This window comes from Poecilia reticulata, chromosome 1, assembly GCF_904066995.2.
Source record: "Poecilia reticulata chromosome 1, P_reticulata-male-v2, whole genome shotgun sequence".
NCBI lineage: Eukaryota > Metazoa > Chordata > Actinopteri > Cyprinodontiformes > Poeciliidae > Poecilia > Poecilia reticulata.
This window is the reverse complement of record NC_088830.1, coordinates 23,135,204-23,154,426: the sequence shown is the minus strand read 5'-3', so window position 1 is coordinate 23,154,426 and position 19,223 is coordinate 23,135,204. Positions and strand designations below refer to the sequence as shown.

General features: G+C 40.0%; 1 protein-coding gene across 5 annotated transcripts in view; it reads right to left on the bottom strand.

Moving 5' to 3' along the window:
• Window positions 1–15,583, bottom strand: part of rbfox2 (RNA binding fox-1 homolog 2) — a 50,032-nt gene extending 34,449 nt beyond the window's left edge. For 2 of the 5 annotated variants that reach the window (XM_081609267.1, XM_081609278.1), the window contains exons 1-2: window positions 14,484–15,583; window positions 1,131–1,181 (exon numbers count right to left, since the gene is read on the bottom strand). In XM_081609267.1, coding sequence (XP_081465393.1) covers window positions 1,131–1,181; window positions 14,484–14,735 — 303 coding nt within the window. In that variant the 5' untranslated portion in view covers window positions 14,736–15,583. The remainder of the gene's footprint in view (window positions 1–1,130; window positions 1,182–14,483) is intronic. The other 3 variants (XM_081609271.1, XM_081609264.1, XM_008415973.3) reach the window with 3 other exon arrangements.
• Between the last annotated feature and the right edge of the window lie 3,640 nt (window positions 15,584–19,223).

Here is a 19,223-nt window from a genome sequence, read left to right as displayed (position 1 = left end):
TAAGATATTCATATTTCTTTAACGGTACCTCTCAGCTCTGCCCACCGTAGCTTTCCACTAAAAGCATAACTACCTAATTTCTATCGCTGAAGGATTCATTTCAGCTCTCTGCCTAGTAATGAGTTGTTTCTCCCTTCACACACACACAGCTCCCTCAACTCTCCAGGCTCTTCCTTTCAGGAGCCTTTGATCGCATCATTCTCACACTCCTGTTGACAGTTTAGCACCTCAGTGTTGTGGAAATCTCCGCTGGCCGGCATTGTTTTCTTCCTCCCCGCCCCGCCTTCCCCTGACCAGTTCACACCTCCAAGCCCCAGGAGAAAGCCCTGACTGACGTCTCAACATCCCAGAAAGAAATTGCTCAACACAAAGCAGAAAAACTTTATGAGTAGCCTTGAAACATCATCTAGAAGGAAATGATTCAAAGCCTCATCATTTTCCAATGAAATAAAATCCATCTAATTGACTCCCAGGCATACACAGCATCTACTTAGCTGTACTGGGGAGGAAAAAAAAACCTGACTTGGACTGCGGCAAATAAAAGCGCATGAGTGAAGACCTAAGACAGATAAAGAGCCGATAAAGCAGCCAGAGGTTGCTGAGCATCGCAGAGAGTGAGGGATGAGGGGATTACGAGCAGAGGCTGAGAGGATGAGTGGATGAACACAGGATGATCTAAGGATTAACCACATAAACTGAACAGCCTAATAACACAATCAGCCAACTAATACAAACAGATTGTATACTTACACACAGACATCCGCACAAAAAACATGTGATACGGCTGGTTTTTCTTTCAGGAATTAGATTTTTTTTATCCTATATTTGTGGGCAGAACAACAAGAATCTGCGTGTGTTTAGAGGCCTAAAGATGAAAGAAGTGTGTCCTGTGAGCCTAAAAGATGATTACTATCATCGAGGACAGAGAGGAAAGTAGGTGGAGGATAGGAATAGATGAGTGATGGTTGTGGAGGCACATCTTCCTCTACACAACCATTAAAGTGAAATCTACACCCCCACCTTGTGGCTTACAGAACAACACCGAGCCATGTTAGTGCTGTACGCAGGCTGCAGGGATGTGGCTTATTATGCAACTAACATAATACCAACACTTTCACAGGTGCTCTTACCTGACTGTGAGATGGGTATCCATGGTAGCCAAGGGTCAAAGGATCGTTGTTCTGAAAGAGAGGAGCGGATTTTTTTTTTGGTGTAAACATGGCCTGTAATTTCAAAGGCAAACAGACACTTTGTATTTTCATCACTCGGGAAAGCAGTTTCATCTCTTGTCGTGTCTCTATCTGACTTTACAGTTTTTGTGTGACCCCCCCAATCAAATTAACTCCACTGGTGACACACTCCTGCAATCTCCTCAGTCAGCCTCCTCTCCAGTTTTCCACCCGGCGGATCCTTTTGTCTGCTTGTAAAGACGTGATAACGGGGGCGAGGGAGCTCATGCGAGCGGCGGATAAAAGGCAGGAAAAGAAAGAACGAGTGTTGGCGCGGCTCTTAAAATCATAAATAGGTCAGGAGTGTCGGCGAGCGTGAAGCCCACTGGTGTGGAATGCCATCATAACCTCTTATGCAACCTCTAACAAGTTCCTTTAAATGTTCTGGCTGCACGGAGCAAAACTTGCTACATCAAACGTCTGGAGGAAGAAGCAGAGAAAGTCATTCCGGGCCAATTCATCCCTTTGCCAACTCGCACCCCCCATTTCGTACCTACATGTTGCAATTTCATCCAACTCTACTTCCATTTTGGATGTCTAAATTACGTTTACTCAAATGGATAGTTCAGGATTTTCGTAAGGTCAGTTTAAAAGGCTGTAAGCCGTTAATCCCTTATTGGCAGAAGATGACTCTCTTGACATCGTACCATTCCAAACTTGCTAGGCCAGGAAGCTAACGCTAACTGCTGGTCCGTAAGGGGCCGAGACCAAGTGGACTTTTACCAAAACAAAACATCTAAATTTCAGCAACATCTGATAATGCTGATGTATGAACCTTCAAACTGACATGATGTTTTCATTAGGCAATTATTTACCCAGGAAATAGATGTAGGAGGCTGTGTGTCAATAATGTGAAACACATATCCCTAGTCAGTCATTGCAGATGATGGCCACTCACACTAGTGATGTTTACATGGACATAAGTAAATATCTTATTGGAATAAAAATGCATCATGTAAATACCCCATTCAGAATATTCTGATCAGATTCACCTCGATCAGAATGAAATTGTAATCCGAATGAGAGGATCACAAGAGCGATTGTTTATGCTGATTGATCATTTTGAATGGAATGTATTTAAGCACTTCTTATTAACTTGTCTGTCTAACTGACTTGAGATAGGTGCCCTATGTTAATGTGATGTATGTTCGGCAAGACTCGGTATCAGGGGAAGCAAAATTGTTTTAAAACTGGCTTGTTATGGTCCAAACTTAGATGGATATTTATTTGCTTCTGCTCTCTAATCCTGTAATGCAGGAAGACCAAAAACATATGTAGCGTAGCCCGTAGCTTAATTAGGGGGTGCAGTAATGTCTCAACCAGTATTAAAATCTGGGATCCATTATGGGTGCTCAGAATGGACAATCTACTGCATTTGTTTTTATGGAAGTGCAACTTTTTCTGTGTATTTTTAGGAACATTTTACAACTCTGCATATGTCCGTGCTTCTATTCAAAATAAATACTGGTGCATGTAAACCACATCATGATTGGATTTAATTAACTCTGTGCCTACATAAATGATACATTTTGATTATTTAATCCAAATACAAGGAATTTTGGGCATGTAAACAAAACTCCAGAGCCAAAACTCCTGAGCTGGAGATTACTTCCTGAGGTGTCTTGTCCACCTTCGCTGCATGCATGCTCAGTGGGATTTCAGAAAAAGTTAACTTAATGCAATCAATTGTTCGCTGTCACTCAGGAGGAGTGTTTTCTGCAAGTCTGCAGTTTGCTAGGTTTCCTTAGATTGAAAATGTAACTTGAGTGCACTGCTTCATAACGGAGATAAACTAACGTGTAATCAACTTGGAATCTGTTCATATGATTGGATTCAAGTGACTTCTTTTGGTGAAGAGCCTCGAGACAACTTTTGTTGTAGATCGGTGATATATTAATAAACAAAGAACAAAGTTGTTCCTGTCAGACTGAATTCCTGATATAAAGGAGAAGCACTGTAATGTGCAAAAATATAAGAACCTTTTAAGTGAATTCCATCAAATCATCAAACTCAATTTACCGTGTAATCACCAACTTTTTTGTAAATATGTATCGAATGCAAATGTGACGGCAGTTTTGTTGTTCATAAAATAGTATTTACATAAACCACCATGACATTTCTAGGATTGAAATTGTTTCAAGGCAGCAGAAGTCCATTTGTTTCAAACCTTACTAGACCGGCCACATGCCGGTCTAGTAAGGGTTGACCGGCAACCCTTACTAGGTTGCCGGTCAACCCGGCAACCTTCTCTAAGAGATGTCTTAGTGAAGACATTTCTTCACTAAGAGATGTCTTGGCATCTCTTAGTGAAGATAACAGTTATCTACTGCAGGTTAGGCTGGGCCAGTTAATGATATCAAGGTTTAATATTTATTATTTTTCTAGGTGTGATTTTAAAACAAGTAAAGTTTTCCACATTACTGCTGAAAAAGCATCATGAGATGCCAAAGAAAGAGCCAGAGCAACTGGTAGTACAAGACTAAAAATGACTACTGCACATACCTTTATAAGAAAGAAAATATAACAATCTGAAAAGCTACCAGTAAACAAAAAAGACAGAATTTTATTGTGGAAACTAACAGTACCCTCCATCACTCCTAATAATCCAATAATGCTGTTTATAACTATTTTTGGCCAGCCATGAGTGCTATGCATGTTAAGCAGCTGCCAGCAGGCTCTCCTGACAAGCCCAACCAACTTGCTTAAATCAGTTTCTTAAATTTTTCATATAAAGACCAGGATGCCAAAATGGTACAAGAAGCAAATATACAAGAAAATTACAACTGAATAAAGAGGGTATTTATTCTATTTTTAAGACTATCAAAAATAATTATCATAGCATTATCATAAACTCAGTTACCAATGTGTTACATTATTTTAGCGGCAATAGAAATGGGAATAGGTTTGTTTAAAATTTTGTGTTTAGTATCGTCATGTTGCTCAAGGTTGCCATCTGTGCAAAGAGTCTACTTATGGCATCTGCTCTGAATTGGTACTACAATAATAAACGGAATTGAAACTATAGCATGAGAATCTCATAAGGCTCCATGCTTCTTAATATATCTTGGGACCAACTTTATGCAGACTCATAATGTTGTTGTTCTGGCTATTATGCAAATGTATTTCATTAAAAAGAAGACTTTTCACAGCAATTACAGCACACTCGGAAAACAGATTCTCCTGTCCCTGACTTCATATCAGCAGATTACAAAACATCTCCGCTCCTCCCTCTTCTCTCAGTCCTTCCTCCTCTGATCTTCCTTTCATGTGGAACCAATGTCCCCTCGTCTGCTCTGTCCCCCAGGGTGGAAGGGGGGTGGGGGGGCACTTTGCTCTGCGCACATTGCAGCTTGAGTTGCCTGATTAATACTGGAGCCATCTCACTCTGGACCCCATGAGGCCATTTCACTAAAACTGAACACAATGTATCCAAATGTAAGAGGCAGAAGCAAGGAAGAGGAGGGAGAGGAGGAAGAGGGAGCAGGAAGCGCCTTCGTGATTGAAAAATACAGCTTGTGCGAGTCTATCTCGGAGCCAAAAATGTACTTAGTGATCTGGCTTTGGGAGGTAGAAGCTCTAAATAATGAATCACCTCTTAGAGGCTTGAATAACATGAATAAAGTATAAACCGTCTTTTGCAACGAGGGCAAACTCCGAATGCAACACACTGCAGGTATGGAGGAGCAAAACAACACCCGGAGAGGAGACGAAAAGAAAAAAAAAGAAAAGATTTATGGAGCTGCATGCTGCGTGGAAGTAGAGGGGGTGCTGGGTGAAAACACACATCTGGAAACATCTGGAACTCATATGTGCGAGGCACTGAATATGGAGCCTGCGATATAACGGAAAATGGACAGGGAAAAAAAAAAGATGGAAGGAGCAAAGACAATGACTCATACATGAGCAGAGTCATGTGCTTAATTTCCTTAAGGACCCGGGAGAGCTGAGATGAAGGAGGGAGGGGGGGGGGGTCTGTGTGGAAGAAGCACAACATGAGTGAGTCTCACTCTCGCGCTCCACGCCACACTTACTTACACTGTATATGAGAAACAAAACAACTGTGTATGTCATGGAGTCATGCTTGACTATTTAAATTCTGTTGGCAACAAAACGAAGCACGGACGGTTCCTGCCTGGGAGATGGTGACTGGGTTATTTTAGCACCGATTAGAGTTTTGTAGCCAATTCCTGGTTTTGTAAAGCTTTTTAAAGTTAGCCAATTTCGATTTTTTTTTTTGGCAAGAACTGTACAAACAGCATTACATTTTTCCAAGCCTCTTAATTATTCGCATCAGCAGCAGAGGCTATGTCACACACACAAAAAAAAAACTATGATTGCGCAATGATGTCTTAAGCTGTCTTTAGCCTGTGGCATTAGTGACAAGCGCAGTTAACGAGGCTAGCCTTTTGAAAATAGCAGTCTGTGCATTCCTCGAGGATGTAGAGCCCAACCTTAAATCAGATTTTCAAAATGCTGCCAACATTTCCAAATCAAGTATATTCCAATAATGACAGACTAAAAACACAAAAGGCTGAAATATTTGTAAACTTTTCTCTCCATTAAGTTTCCTGCTGAAAGTCTTGCTCTCTCTTGCTCTCCATCAGCCTAAATTAACCACAGACAGCATATAGTCCTTGTTAAAATAGATTATTTTATCTCTGCTTTTTCTGACTTATTTTCAAAACACTTAACCTATGTTGGAAATATATAACTGTTGGTATTTTCTCAGTGCGACACAGTAAGTGGATTTTCACACTTGATAGCCCAGAGACTTGGTTTGACTGGGGACCAAAAGTGCAGCATTTGTTACATTTTCAGCTGGTGCAGTTCGCTTTCACACTGCATTGTGTCAAACAAGCCGAATTAGTTGAAAAACGAGCCCACCCTCTCACCTGTAGTAGTGCTGCACCAAGAATCACTGAAGGCAACAGCACGGAAACCTCAGAAGACATGAGTGCAAACTCCTTCTTTGCAAAATGGAAGCAAAAATGGAGTTAGCGTCAGGTTTTAGAAACTGCTGGTTTTCTCTTTGGTCTTTTAAGCCTTTCGCATTTGTTTAGGTTGCATTTACCCAGAATTCCTTGCGCTATAGTCCGCTTCCTACATATGGACTGCAAGTGGGCTAGCAGTCTCTAGTCCACTTGCAACCACATACGCATTCAAACTGTGTTAGAGTTCACTTCAGTTGGAATGAGACCTACGTTTTTAGGTGGACCCGCACTGGCTGTTTTGGTCTGAATCAGAGTTTGATTGTAAATTTACACTTTCACACACAAACTGGCGAGGGCATACACAGTGAACCGGTGGCTGTGCAATCTGGAGAAAATAAGAAAATGACCTGAAGACAACAGATTGTAAAGAGGAGATGGGGGGAGGAGGATACATGGCTGTGCAATCTATTGAACACATCAACCTCAGTGCTCCAGCAACCACTGCAGGTCACGGCAGGTGCTTGACGGTAATTCTGGTCACAGGACCCATGTCTATTATGATTCTGCCCTGGGTCGGCTGCTTTTCTGCTATTACCCGAGAGTTAGCCTTCCCTGTTGCAATGCAGGAGACCACATACACTCAGGAGGATGTGAATCCACTGTTTCCACAGCACGTATGTGCTAACCCTCCAGGCAGCCAGCCCAGTGATCTGAAGTTTGTTTTCCCTTAATACACCTCACATTCCTTCGACTTTTCACAGTAAAACTACACGTGCTTCCTCAAGGGGATGTTGGCTGAAGTCAAAGTGGATCTTGGAAGCTAGCTTGACACTTCGGGAATCAAGATAATCACAGCAGCATCAGCTGCCAAATCATGTGCTACACAGCGAACACCACGGTTCACTGCACTGATCTTAAACAGAGAAAGAAAATACAGAGTTTCTTTTTTCCCCCCAATAAATAACTTCTGATCTGATAAAACAGAATCAACATTTGCTTGTTGTCGATTACTGCTCATGATAATTGCACATAATTATTTGCTCTGCCTCACTGCAACATCATTTAAGTGAAAGTAGAGACTGAAATGTGGCTTCTGGGAATAACGTCAGTGGCTGTATGTGGAAAAGTATATGTGGAAAATACTGCGGCCAGTGCTCTGACACTTTAGTGGGATTTTGATAAATGTGCTGATAAAATTGTTAAAAAAAGTGTTGGATTGGGTATCACACTGGCTTCAACCCGTCAGCCCCCTGGTGTGCAACTTCAATAATGTCTAATTGCTGACTGGAGCCGGTAACTTAGCACAACAGTTTTCTTTCCGTTTCTTTTTCTTTGTGTATTATGTTTCAGCCAACTTGCAGAAAGTACAGCAGATACATCCAGGATCGTGTAGTGTTGATATCAGCTTCAAGAAAAGTCTGTATTACAGATATGTTACTCTTCCATCAGGCTCAAATTTCTGTAGAAAAACAGATTTCTGTTAGCAGTCTTTCTCATAAACAACAACTTTCAAAGTTTCAGACTTGGCATGGAGCAGATCAGGTAAACATTATATTGTAAAAAGTATTTGCTAATCTACCCTCAAACACATATGAACTTGAGTGACATCCCATTCTTAATCCATAGGGTTAAATATGACGTCGACTCAGCCTTTGTACTGATAACATTTTCAATATGGTTGGAAAATTATTAAGAATTATGGTGTGAAAACTAAAATAGAAAGACAACAGTCTTCTTGAGGTAACACATTATTTTGAAAACTACAGTGAGCAAGTTACAAGCCATCAGTCTGTCAAGCAGCTAACTGAACAACCTGACAAAAACAGTTTTACTGTATGCACAGCAACAGTTATTGGGGGATTATCTTGTATTTTTAAGTACAAGTATCAATATGATAAATAATAACTATAATAAAAATATATTATTTTTGCAGTTGCAGAAAAACTGACTTTTTTAAATAAAAAGAACATTGATTTATATATTTCTGGATTATTAATTTAAAACGCCAGTGCTAACATCATATTTTTAATCAAGGTTATATTGTGAGAATCTCATATTCATCCACGCCTAGCACAGACCCTCAGCCCCAACATTGGCAGCTAGAGTGGAGCAATATCATGTGAATTAAGGTAGAGGCTGCATTGCAGATGGAAAATTATTGACTATGATGAAGCAAGAAGGTTATCAGACCAAAGGAGAAAGAGAAAAGTGAGAATGGCTTCTAAGGCCCTGACAAGATCTTGTCTCTCGAGACAACAAAAAGCTGTGATACTTCTTGTAAAAGTGAACTCTGTCTTGCAAATTGCTATCTAGTTGGTATGTGACTGTCTGTTACAACAAGTGGAAGCTAATATTAGGAGCCCCATATAAGAAGGTGAGCACTTTGTGGCTCCTATTTCAAAAAACAAAAAAATGGAAGCAGTTTTTCAACTCTTCCATGTTGTTCGTGGTTAAATATGACTAAAACATTACTGGCTGTACTCTGCGGTTGGGTAACAAACATAGCACCAGATTCATACCTTCTATGTTGTTGCAGGTGGAAACGTTTTTGAAAACCATTTTTACAGGCAAGTTGAAATCAAAATAGAAAAACTTGGAAAAAATGACTTAATAAGGCACCTGTCCAGGGTGTACCCCGCCTCTCGCCCGGAACATTAGCTGGAGATAGGCAACAGCAACCCTCCCGACCCCACTGAGGGACAAGGGTGTCAAGAAAATGGATGGATGGATGGACTTAATAAGGCAAATGTTTTCAAAGGAAGAGTGATATAGATAGAGACAAGAAAAATCTGTCAAAAAGAGGAAACTGTATGCAACCTACAATCATTTAACTGCTTTTATTCAAGAATGACATTTTGTCTTGTTAAACTGTTGCATGCATGGTTTAATGTTAAATCCTGTGGTGGCATTATGGCCCCCTGAGACTATTTTTTATTACCAAAAGCAGATTTTGAAAGAATGTGATAAAATCTTTCTTTGTGAGCTAGGTGTATTATTACGCCCACCCCTGATTTTACCTAAAATAATCAAAATGCATTAATGCAAATTGGGGGTTTTGATGGATGTATTTAAGTACGGAAATTAAATTAACCAGAAAAGAGACGTTTCAGATTTTTAAGTAGCTTTGTGATAGATTTGTCATCACTATTATCAACCAGCTGGGTGTTTCAGGTTAACATAATCTTTTTTTCAAATAATTACAGATTAGTTCATTTTTTCTTTTTTAGTTCTTAGTAGGCCTGTCGCGATAAACGATAAATCAATTAATCGGACGATAAATTAAACCTATTGACCTCATTTTAATTATCGTCTTTATCGTCTCTTCCGGCCTTTTTTCTTTTTGTTGATGACACTGAATGAAAAAAGGCTCAGCTCCGATGCTCTCCACTGACCCTCCCTTCCTCATTTCCTTAGTCTAATGTCCAGCGCACATTACACGAGTTCTCGGCCCATTTTTAAACCCTGAGAGACAACACCTTAGCCGACAGAAATCCTAGGTATAACGGTTCGATCGGGTTTGTCGTGCCGTGTGGTGTGTGGTGTCCAGCCACATGGGCACAAAATAATGGCTACAAGTCCAGTTAACTAATTTTAAAATCAGGCATTAATCAATGCTTTACTATAATCTACCTGTGATGCATGTGGCTAGAGTCAGCGTAAAGTTCTGACTCAATGAAAATCATTTTAACCTGTTTATGTCACGTTAACGAAGAACAGCTGAAAACTTACCTGGTTTATCAACTGAGGTAGCAATTTGGCTCCAACTCCTCCCCTTGTCATTTCTATATTCTTTGCACGAAATGTTAAATAAATATTAATGTTGTTTCCACAAATCATCTCCAATGTCCGCTGGACTTCGGGTTGCGCGGTTTCAGCTGTTTGGGATTCCCCTCCGTAATTTCTCCTCAGAAAGCGGAGGAGGAGAATCCGCGCTTTCTGATTGGCTACTTGTCACATTCAGCTTTAAGCTCCCAGCCGGGGAAAACCCCTGATTTAGATCGGAGAGGCCACGACGATCCACGGTAACACACCACACACTGCAGGATGATCGGTTAGATCGGCCAACGATCTAAGATTTTCGTAAATAGGGCAAAAAATGGTGTAGTGTGAACTATTGCATCAGGTGGTCGGATGTGCGCGTTTTCTCTATTTAAATCTAGTGATTACTGAAGGGCAATATAGTATACAGACTTCATAATCTGCACTCTTTTAGTTGAATGCAGTATTAATTTCCACTTTGGCTTTTTGTTTAGTTTTTATTCAAGTACGTTTTTTGTTAATGGAGACTGAGAAACCATTTTAGTTTTGTTTTTGGTTGTTTTGTTTATTTAGTTCATCAGTTCCAGTGTTATGTGTTCTTTTGAAAATAAAGTGTATCAGGAAATTGCATGTTTTAGTCATTTCCATTAATCAGTGTCAAAAGGTCTTGAAACAATATTATCGTTTATCGCAATAATTTTTTAGACAATTAATCGTCCAGAAAAATGTGTTATTGTGACAGGCCTACTTCTTGGTCTATATGATATACTGGAATTATCTAAAAATGTGGACAAAAAAGGCTCAAGAACAACAGAACCTTGATTCGTAGAAAAAAGCAATGGCTGCTTTCCCATTTCCAAATAAGCAGGTCTTATTATACTGCTATGCACCAGAAACACATCAGGAGCAGCACATCACTCAGCCGCAGTTCATATGGGATGATAACTACACTTTATCATTGGCTCCTCAGCAGAGCCGCATCCCAAAACACTGCTGCTACCTCAGAAATGCAAATCACTCGAAAGGTTTTCCCCAGAAATTTATAGCAGCCCTGAAAAATAAAAAAAAGGTTTTCAATCTGGTGGATGAGGACATTTTTCTTACTGATGTTTCTGTGTCGTTTCAGTGCTGTGGCCAAGATAAAAGCATGAAGGGCTGAACCACATATATTACTGTTCTGGTCCAGTCATTTGTCCTCTGGGCTGCCACTCCAGGCAAGTCCTTATTAGGATCGAGAGAGTCCCGATTCCTACACAGAGCGACAGCATAACACCAAGCACTCCACGGCAGGCCAGACGGATATCGAAGCCGACAACCTCCTCTCAACATTCCCAATGATCTGACTTGAGCTGAAGATGAGAGGTGTTATAAATCCCCTGCCACCCTGAAAATAAAAACAGGACTTCCCCCAGCACAGCGCATGAATATAAAGTAGACTGATTATATGTTGTGAAGTCAGCAGCAGTGAGCCAGACACCAATGTAAAATCCAAACCCTTGCTTTTAAAGTACGGCTCAAACTCCTGTTAGACCCGCAGCCGTTAATTTGGCCGCATTAGCTGAACATTCAGTCACCTCCTTCATGCTGCACTGATTTAGCAATGCTTTGTTGCTTAGCTAAAACTCTGCAGATATGATTTGACAGTGCATTTCCACCCCTGCACATTGATGACATCACGTCAAGAAAAGAAAAAAAAGAAAAGAAAAAAAAGCAGCGACAATGACAGAGTGGGTAAAAATCTCATTGTTGAACAGTGGTGGCATTAACATATTACTCACTACTTCAACCACACCCAAATGTGCTGTCTTCACATTCAGGTCAAAGTTCAAATCTTGCCATTAAAAACAAAATTGCCCTAATGTCAGCAATACAGGTTTTTCTTTTCCTTTTTTTTTTTTGATTTACAAGAAAGGATGGAAAGGATTAAGTAAGGGGGACTCTTGCTTCTGCGAGCCGGGGCAGCTGTAATATTTTCCATTCCCTGCAGATTAGCTTAACAGACACACTTCTCTGCACTTTCATACGGCTTTCTTGGAAACAAGTTTGCAAAAGTCGGAAAACTTAAGGTCATTTAGAAAAGTTTGACTCTAGAATATGTATGGCGTCACCGGGTTGGAGAAAAATAAATACGGCAACTTGCAAAAGTAAACGGAAAAAGTTCAAGTAAACCACTTTTTTTTACATTTTTCCAGTTATAACAACAAACTTCTATGTTTTCATTTAGCTTTTATGTGACAAGACCACCACAAAGCAGTGGAAAGAAAAGGTTATTTGGTGGGGCTTTTCTTTTTATTATTGTAAATACAAATTTGAAAATGTGAAATATATTTTTATTTAAGTCCCTGTACTCCAACACCTGGGGAATAATCCAGTTCTACCAACACTAGTGAACAAGGCATTGTGAAGAGAAAGGAATGGGAAATTTTCAGTCCCTATATGAAACATTACGTATGTTCCTGCCCTGAACGAATCATCCCCTTGGTGAAGCATGAGGGTGGCAGCATCACGCTGGAAGGTGGCACTAAATACAGACCAATCCAGAAAAAAAACTCAACTATGAATCTGAGGCAATACTAAGAAAAAAAAAAAAACAAAGACTGAGCTGAAGCTTTCTCATAAAGGCAAATAAACTCGACACGTGCAAAGGAGATATACATATCTTTTGTTTTGCTTTTTGTTTTAAATTTATTTTTGCTTGTTTATTCTTTTATTACACTATGTTAAATAAAGTCAAACCAATATATATATATATATATATATATATATATATATATATATATATATACCCTGAAAAACTTGCAGCAAAAGGTAGTTTTAAAAAGATTGCATACAAAAGCATGCAACTCTTTACAGATTTTCTATGTAAAATCATTTGAAAATTATATGTCATTTTCTATTTAGTTCATAATTATGTACTACTTTGAGTTGGTCTGTCAAACACCTTGAAGTTTGCAGATATGTTACAAAATATGAGAAGGTTCAAGGGTCCGTCTTCAGTTTTTTTCAAACAATGAGCTTTAACAATAATCTGTGTAAAAAAGGTGATGATAATATGTCTATAAAGGAATTTCTTTCAAAGTCAAGCTTAAATTAACTGTTGGAGACATGTTTATTGCTCTCCATCTTCATTCTAAATTCATTGTCTGATTCTCTAAACAAATTAATGTTTAATTTATGACCTGTCAGAAGTAATACACTGACAAACATCACATTTCACAGTGATGACATTATAATGTACTTTTTCAGCTGAAAGGGTCAAAATTGTTTCATAAATTCTGATTGAAAAATTACTGTACTAATTGATCATACTGGTGTCAGCCAATTTGAGCAGCTAAAAACAAATAGCAATATTAATCTTCATTTACTACCCGCTACAAATATCTGGGCATCCACTTTGTTCTTTTCGTTTTAAATAAGAATCTTTGATCCCTTCAGTATCCACAGTGATCCCATAAGCTGGAAACAAAGCCTCTTTACTGCCATTGATAGTGCAAATCTGCTCCTGCAGTACCAACAGAGACTGCCTTTGAGGGGGGGGGAAAGGGGAGAGGGTACCTTTCCCACTCTCATTTCCGGACTGTCCAGCCAGGCAGTTCGATACGTTTTAGAGCCTGAATACGATTGATCCAACCCCCACCACCACCCAAAACACACACACACACACATACAATCCCCCAATCACGTGTGTAAGTGCATTACAGCAGGCACTGCCTGTCAGCACTCACTAGACAGGACGGCGATCTGAAGCAAGCCATTTAGTTTTCCCAAACAGGAGCAAACAGGCCACTTCACCTCCATTACTGGCTCTTTCAGTGGTGGAGAAATTGCTGTCTGTCTTCCAGTGGAGTACTTCAGTCTACATAATCCACTCTAATGATATCCCGCACATCCCTCTGCCCTTCGGTGATGCTCTATTAAAAACAAGATACGGCCATTTTTGGTGCACTGAGGCCAAGACGGCTCTATTGTCATTTACTTTTTTATTGCTTAGTATAAATCAGATAAAGGTTAGAGACATACTTTGATGCATAAACAAGTATAATCTTTATATTATGTGTTAGACTCTAAATGTGTCTATAAAAGGACATGCAGCACTTTTCAACCTTAGTTTTGAAAAAATGTTTTACAAAATATTTATAAAACAATCTGAAGGGAATCAGAAACCGGTACTGGCCGAGGGAAATGCTGATCTGTGCATCTCTAGTTCATACCGCATTGGCCACATAATTAAAGGCTCGGTTTGTTTACATTGTCCACCCTGTGGTGTGTTTTAAGGATATTTATCAACCAGATGTTTTTTGAAAAGTTCTAACAGGATGTCTGGGAAGCAGCCTGATGGAGACATGCGTTACATTGTTACAACTCCTGCTTCGTATTAAAAGTCAACTCAAGGCATGTGTAGCTGTGAAACGTGGTGGTATTTCCCTCCCAGCTGGTAATGGAAGCAGCAGAGTGCATGCAGGGCCTTCTGCTTCAGCTCCAACAACAACCATCACTTGGGATAAACATGTTGAATAAAAACAGCCTTACTGTTCTTAAAATATGAATCGACAATTGTCCTCACCTGTCCAATCTCGCCGATCCCTCCTGAGCCGTCGATTCTGGGGCGCTTGCACTCAGCCCCGGTGGAGTCCACCAGAGCGGCCGCCGTCTGTCCATCGGGCTCCGGGTCTCCGCGCTTCATGCCCCGCACGGCTCCCGGAGCACCGGACTGGTTGGCGTGAACCCCAGCCATGGTGTCCAGCTCCCTGTCCCGGTCTATGAGAGCCCGGGACACAGGCAGCATGATGGATGCAACGTCGGTCGACATTAACATTTAAAAAATCTTCTTTTGTTCCTTTTTTCCCGAAATAAACCGAGGCTAAGACCGCCTACTTAATTTTCTGCACCTCCGTGCCTTGAGCCTGACAGTGGAGGACAATAAACGTCTTAATAGGACAAGTTGTTTTTTATTTAAGTTGGGCCTTTCTATAACCCCCCTAAAGAGTTGATGTCTGTAAAAAAACAATTTTTTTGGCAAATATCTAATAGCCTGCTTTGTTTTTACTCTCAGCAAATATGAAAATGTCCCTGTAAAATAAAAGCAGCTTTAATTTTAAGCTAAGCAGGTAGCCCCTCTGCTGTCCGTGTATTTATTTACTGCGGGGCTGCCTTAGAGGCCTGCCTTATTTCAGACCATAACAAAACCAATTAAACACACCAACTGACTGCTGAGCTCAGTTTCCGTTTGCCCCGTTTTTTAAGCCTCCTCCTCCTCCTCTCCTCTTACCGGAGCCGAGTGTTTAGAGAGCGGAACACCGACAACAGCCTACCGCAACCTCAAGACGAAGAGCCCCTCAACATGTCTTCCCCGTCGCCTTTTTCCTCCCTATCAGCCACAGAGAAGTGGTTCACTCAAAGTCAGCCCTCCTCATGAGCTCTTGTCCATGTTAGTCCGCAAGAGAGGGGGGTGAAAAAAAAAGCTCTCTCTGGCTTAAAGTGGGGGGGAAAAAAACCAACCAAAAGGACGGACGCACAAACGGAGGGACGGATAAACGGACGGAGGGGCTGCGGTGTTTCCTTCTCCCTCTCTTGGTTATTATTTTCTTCCCTCTCCCCGTTTTTTTTTTTCCCCGGCGGTGTGTTCCTGTAGCGTGTGTTACAGAAAGGAAACTGTCCACCCTCCCTCCTCCTCCCACTCTCCTGCTGTATTCATTCCCCTCCTCCTATCTTCCGCTCTGCCTTTGAACGCTGAGCCAGGCAGCCATGCAGCCCGCAAAATACACGCAGTGTGCCGCAGTGCTTCCATACATTTTACTGAGGGGAGGTGCGTTTATGGGGAGGAGGGAAAGCCCTGCTTTAGGAGCCTCTCTGCTCCCCACGGTCCAGATTCTTTAAATCAAATTATCCTCCTTACATTTCTACTTGTGTTGTTCGGGTTTTTCTAGCTGTTTCCATGCAGACACCTCACATGACTAAATAATAACGGGGTGGGTTTCTCTGCGAGATTTCATGCCTAACTCATTACACAACCATTACCCAGGCCAAGGTCCTCACAAGCCCAGCTGTGAGTCATGCAGCTCGCAGAACCTCATGTTCCTCTGGCAATTTTATTGCTTGGATGACACCCAGTGGTCAAAGGCTACCAAGGGAGGAACATATAAAAAAAAGGTACAGAGAAGGCTTTATTGACTCCTAAATAAACTGGTCATAAACATTTAAAGGACATGCTTGTTCTTATACTCAGAAGGAATAACTAGTTAAATCTAAATGCAAACCCTAAACTTTTCAGACTTCTGTCCTTTCCTAAATTTACCCAAATGCAAACTATTTGGTAATTTGGTGACCTAGTTTCAGTCAAGCGTCTTAATGAGTCCCATTAAACCGTGAACCACAAATTGAGTGTATATGAGGGAAAACAATGACATCACTTTCACCAGATACTGGGCTCAAAAGTCCTCTCAAATGTTCAGTGCCTTGCATAAATATTAACACCCCTTTAACTTTTTCATATTTGGGTTTTGAGATTTCATGCGACAGACCAATGCAGAACACGGCGAAGCGGACGGAAAATGGTTTTCAACAGTTTTTACCATCAAAAATGTGAAAATTGTGGAAAGACGGTGCTCACTTTGTAGCACCATCTTTCACTGACAGCTAAAGAGCATCTGTGAAACTAAATTTCCAGGTTTTGTCACATATTCGTCATTTAATTTGGACTTTCTCGTTATTCATTACTTTGATCTAATCCACTCCCCTGTCTGGCTGTATCCTTAGGATCATATTCCTGCTGGTGAATCTCCACCCCAGCCTCAAGACTTCTAAGCTTCCAATTGTTTTTCTCCCATGACTGTCCTGTATTTAGGTCCATTTATCTTCCAACAACTCTAACCAACTTCCCTGTCCTTTCTGCGGACAATCCCCACAGCATAATGCTGCTACCACTACGGCAGCTTCCAGGTGCACTACTTTGTTTTAGGCTATCACATTCAATCCAATAAAATACATTGAACTTTGTGGATGCAACATGCCAAAATGAGCAGAGCACCACAAAGGACTGTACTCTTACCATTCCATTTCACTCTACACCAAACTTGCAATATAAGTCAGAGTCCTGTCATCTTCAGAAAGAGTCTACTGACTCTGGAGTCGTCAGGTGTATCAGAGATGGTCAAGAAGCTGAAGACAGAGTTGGTGGACCACTTTGTGGCATGGCGTGGCAACAATCATCGCATCTTGCAATGCGAACAAAACATTCTAGATTTCATAAGAAAAAGGGTCAGGTCAAACACTTTCTATAGAGAGGATCTGGAGGTGGTGGAGGCAGAAAAATACTTCTGTGTTAACATGCAGACGAAAGGATGAAGCCATCTACAAAAAGAGAAGAGAGAGCAAACTTTAGTAGCACAGTTTTAGTAGCACAGTAATTCAAATGTTTCCCTTCATTCAGACATTAAATTGCCCAGTTTTATTTTTAGCAAAAGGAATGTGCCAGTGTTTGCAGAAGGGATTATAAATAATTTTCTTTGCAATATTTAGAGTAACCAAACATGACCCAAACCCTCCCGACCCCACTGAGGGACAAGGGTGTAAGAAAATGGATGGATGGATGGAAACATGACCCAGTGGTATGCATTTACATTAGTGGTTAAGAAAAAAAAATAAACAGTTCTGTGGTCGAATAAATTCAGAGATTGGTAGGCTTAGTAGTGGGTGAAAAGAGGATGTACTACATTTGCTTATTGGCCTCTAAATAAGAGAAATGCTATATTATTTACCTTGCTTTCAGCCATGAAATCTAGGTAATTTAATACACCGCAATGCAAATATTTTTCCCATTGGCCAATGGGTTTAGGTGTCTAACCTCTTCACAACCCCAGATTAAATTGCTCCCTCTCAGCATGTGCAATTTAAATAAACTTACATCAATTGAAACAAGCTGTGTTTTTATGGGCTACGGTACAGAAGCCCATTTGGCCAAAATGACAAAAATATGGAAAATCACCCAGTTAGTAGAAGATGGTTGATTTTTAAACTCTTAAGGACTGAAAAATATACACCACCTTTGTATGAGATATTTTAGTTTTTTTCTGGGTTTGTCTACTCATAGTACTTGAACCGGTATTAATACTTTAATCACAAATCTCAATGTATTTTTCTGGGATTATATAAAATACAAAATGACATAATTGAAGCAAAAGGTAAAAAAAAAATGTATGGGTTTTAAATCTTAAAAAATAAATATGTGGTGTGTATATTTGCATTTAGCCTACAAATAAATATTTCATGGCCATCTCCATGGTGAAACATGGTAGTTCGCTGTGGAGATGCTAGAAATAGCCAACTCTACAAGGTATTGACCAAATGAGGCCAAATGGGAAAAAAATGCACAATTTCCTTTTATTTTGCAATTCAGCATTGAAAGTGAATTATGTTGCAACATTAAAGCCCAAAACTGTACATTGAAGTTTTGCAGTGGTGACCTGACAATTACAAGACATTGCATCTTGAAAGACGTTGTACATGCATTGATAATTAACAAAAGCAAATTGCTGGTAGTTTTCAGTGGAATTGATTTTTACACTTTGAAAATTTTTAATTTTTCAAAATTTGCATTTGAAGTCTCAACAAAAATGTACTATGTTCTTAAGGATACTGGACAAACCCCATTACATTTTACATAATTTATGCAGTCAAACAAAATGGTTTTTATTTACAAAGCTTTAAAAAAAGTTATGCGAATTTGACTGCCATTAGACCAAAATTAGCTTGTGTGAGCTATGCAAATACCTGCATGCAGCTTGTGGGATATTTCCAATGTACTGGGTTTGCAGACGGTGAAGAGTTGTTAAGCAGGTTTATGCATTTGACGGTGAAATGAAAGTTGAACAGACGTTCAACAAAAATCTAATTTTTGGCACTACAGAATGTAGGGACAAAGGCATTTTACATAGGTGCAGCTACAAGGATTTGTGTGAACTAAAGTTTGACCAAACAAGCAAAGAGTGTTAATTCATTAAACAATATCAAGGTCTAGTCTTTACAGGCAGAAGTTTTAACTCTTTCATGCATGAATTATGATCCTTTGTGTCAGGATTTTTTTCCAATGTTTTATTTTCTTAAGGCAAAAAAAAAAAAAGGTAGGAAAATTTATATACATATACACATTTTTTTTTTAAGGTAATCAATTGCAATTTTTTTCCAAATACAAAGTTATTCTAAAAATACATCAGTAGTATTGTTCTTTAGGGGTTAGCTGATGTCAATTTTTTTTTTTTCCTGCAAGAGTCGTCTACAGTAGGAGGGACCGGGTTGGTTGGCATGT